Source organism: Antrostomus carolinensis, unplaced genomic scaffold (assembly GCF_000700745.2).
Source record: "Antrostomus carolinensis isolate BGI_N321 unplaced genomic scaffold, ASM70074v2 scaffold29277, whole genome shotgun sequence".
In the NCBI taxonomy this organism is placed as follows: domain Eukaryota; kingdom Metazoa; phylum Chordata; class Aves; order Caprimulgiformes; family Caprimulgidae; genus Antrostomus; species Antrostomus carolinensis.
This window is the reverse complement of record NW_010327163.1, coordinates 10,079-12,909: the sequence shown is the minus strand read 5'-3', so window position 1 is coordinate 12,909 and position 2,831 is coordinate 10,079. Positions and strand designations below refer to the sequence as shown.

At 57.3% G+C, this 2,831-nt stretch overlaps 1 protein-coding gene across 1 annotated transcript in view; it reads left to right on the top strand.

The window, feature by feature from the left end:
• LOC104527969 (sacsin) overlaps window positions 1-2,831 on the top strand; it is a gene marked incomplete at its 5' end in the record, with an annotated part of 11,443 nt that overhangs the window by 5,063 nt on the left and 3,549 nt on the right. Inside the window, 1 exon segment of the mRNA XM_029085922.1 lies at window positions 1-2,831. This exon segment is cut by the window's left edge and continues 40 nt beyond it; it is cut by the window's right edge and continues 3,549 nt beyond it. Coding sequence (XP_028941755.1) covers window positions 1-2,831 — 2,831 coding nt within the window.

The window sequence follows — 2,831 nt, the reverse complement described above, 5'->3', positions numbered from 1 at the left end:
CCACCCCTCATGGTCACCTGCAGCTCATCAATTGCCTGGTGCATCCCAGAGGCCGCACTGCCTCTTTGTATGACCCTAAGGATGGGCGCTTCCCCACTGGGGATGCCTTCCTTTCCCCAAAAAGACTAAGCCAACTGGAGAGGCTGGGAATGGTTAAGGACACAATGACCCTGCCAGAGCTGCTGGAGCGGGCAAAGACAGTGCAACTTCTCTGGAATGAGGACCGTGGCCAGGGCTGCCAGAGGGCTGCCTGCATCCTTGAGCTGCTTCAGGATGCAATGGAAGAGAGAGTGAACAACACCATGCAGGCAGCTTTCCAGACTGTGCCTTTCCTCCCTGGTACACTGCCCACTGGTGAACATGTGCTGTTGCCAGCTGCCCAGCTCTACCATCACCTTGATGCTCCACTAGTGGGACTCATCCACCCTATCTTGGCTCCTCAACTGCTGGGAAAAAACTTCAGCCTCTCCAAGGAAGTTGCATTCTTCTTGGGGCTGGACCGGCAGCTACCAGCAGCGACAGTCCTTAAGCAGCTGCAGGCACTGAGTTGTAGCTCCAACGCTCTCCCTTTGGAGAACCTGCAGGACAGCACCCACCGCTGCTACAAGTACCTGGACATGCTGCTCCAGAGAGATCCCTCTAGCTGGGGTGAGGTGGCTTCTGCAGTGGCCCAAGGGGAGCCCTTCATCTTGGTGGGCTCCCACTTTGTGCCGATCATGGCTGTGGCTGAGACACTGTCATTTGAGGCTGTCCCGTATCTTCACCGGCTCCCAGAGCACTACTGGAGCTACAGCCAACTCTGGGACTGTGTGGGGCTACGCCACACATTTGCCTGGGATGATTATGCCGGAGTGCTCTGCAACTTGGCAGAGATGCATTCTGGAGAGCCACTGCCCGCTGCGGAGCTGGCTCTGGCCTTGCAGCTGGTGTCTTGTGGCTTGATGTCAGATGACAAAGAGCCAGATGCCTACCAGACCCAGCAACTCTTTCTACCTGACCAGGAAGGCATTTTGCGTCCACGGGACAAGCTCCACTTCAATGATACGCCATGGATGCCAGTGGACAGAGATGTCCTGCTGTGCCATGATCAGCTGTCCCGAGCCACAGCCCTGCGCTGTGGGGTGCCTACCACACGCCACCGGGCACTGGAGAGGAGCCAACTGCTCACTGAAGATCTGAGCCTCTGGGCGCAGCCATTTGGTGCCCGTGAAGACTTGCCTACACGTTTTTGGGGTGAGTACCCAGCATCTGCTCGTGATATGGTGACGGAGTTGCTCCAGAATGCAGATGATGCTGGTGCGGGGCTCGTGCACTTCGTGTGGGACCGCCGGCAGCACCCAGTGGAGGCCACTTTCAATGAGAAATGGAACTTCCTGCAAGGCTCCGCCCTCTGCATCTACAATGACAGCCCCTTCCAGCAGCAGGACATTGAAGGCATTCAGCGTCTGGGGGTGGGTGGCAAGCAAGGCCGGCAGGATGTCACAGGCAGATATGGCCTTGGCTTTAGCACTGTTTTCCACTTTACTGACTGCCCAGCCTTCCTTACTGGAGACAGTGCCCTGTGTGTCTTTGATCCTCATCTCTACTATGTGCCTGGAGCCACAACTGAGAGTCCTGGTGCGATGTTCGCTGTCAACCCTGAATTCAAGAGGACCTTTCGAGACATTTATAACACCTTCCTACCCTCCTTCTTCAACCTGAACCAGGGTGTCCTTTTCCGGCTGCCCCTCCGCACCGCAGCTGGAGCTACCATCTCTAGGGTGTCTGGCACGGTTGTGCGGGACCAAGACCTCATGGACATGGAGACAGTACTGGCTGAGGAAGGTGAGGACTTGGTGCTCTTCCTCCGGCACCTCCACACTGTGATCTTCTCTGAGATAGCCCCAGATGGGAAGGAGATGTTGGAGAGGCTGCGGGTGGCCACAGAGCTGACAGATGGTGATGCAGAGCTAAGACGGGGTTTTCAAGTGAAATTGAGCCAAGCCATGGATGGAAACAGCCCCACCTCTGTGTCCTATGTCATGACAGTCAAAACCAGCAAGGCCAGGGCCAGCACCGTGTGGAGGGTGATCTCCCAAATTGGGATGTGGGAGGGGGCTGAGGAGTCTCCGGTGCCTGGGCGGCTGCCCTATGGGGCTGTGGCTGCCTGTCTGGAGCCATTGGACTTGGACAAAGTCATGGGCAAAGCTTTCTGCACTCTCCCACTGCCAGTGACCACAGGGCTGCCTGTGCACATCAATGCCAACTTCTCTGTGGATGCAGCCAGACGCAGTCTCCGCCGGGACCCAGGCAGCACAGAAGCAGCCTGGAATGGTTTCTTGCTCCGGCACTTGGTGGCTCCACTGTACTGTGCTTTTCTGACCAGGCAGTGGAAAGCCCTGGAACCTGAAGGGCTCCAGTTCAAGTCCCTGGAGGTCTGCCAGCAGCACCTGGCCTCCCGCTACCTCCAATTCTTCCCTGCTGTGACAAAGGTGGTACATACCTTTCAGGACCTGGTGAGGGATGTCTATAGGCACCTCAGTTATGCACGCCTGCCCCTGATGCCCGTGTACCACATGAAGCCACCTGGCAGCGTGGTGACAATGACCTGGGCATCTCCAGGTGGCGGGAATGTGCTGACAGAGCCATACTTCCTCCAGGAGGTGCTTCAGCCAGATCTCCAGGAGGTGCTGCAGCACCTGAACATGAATCTGGTACCAGCATTCACCCACCTGCGGCAGATCTATGAGGAGTTCCTTGAGGCCCATGTGGAGGCTGTTGCCTTGCAGCCTGCCTCTCTCCGGCGCTTCCTCAAGGCCCTGGCACTCCCTGTGCCCTGCATGCTGTCTGAG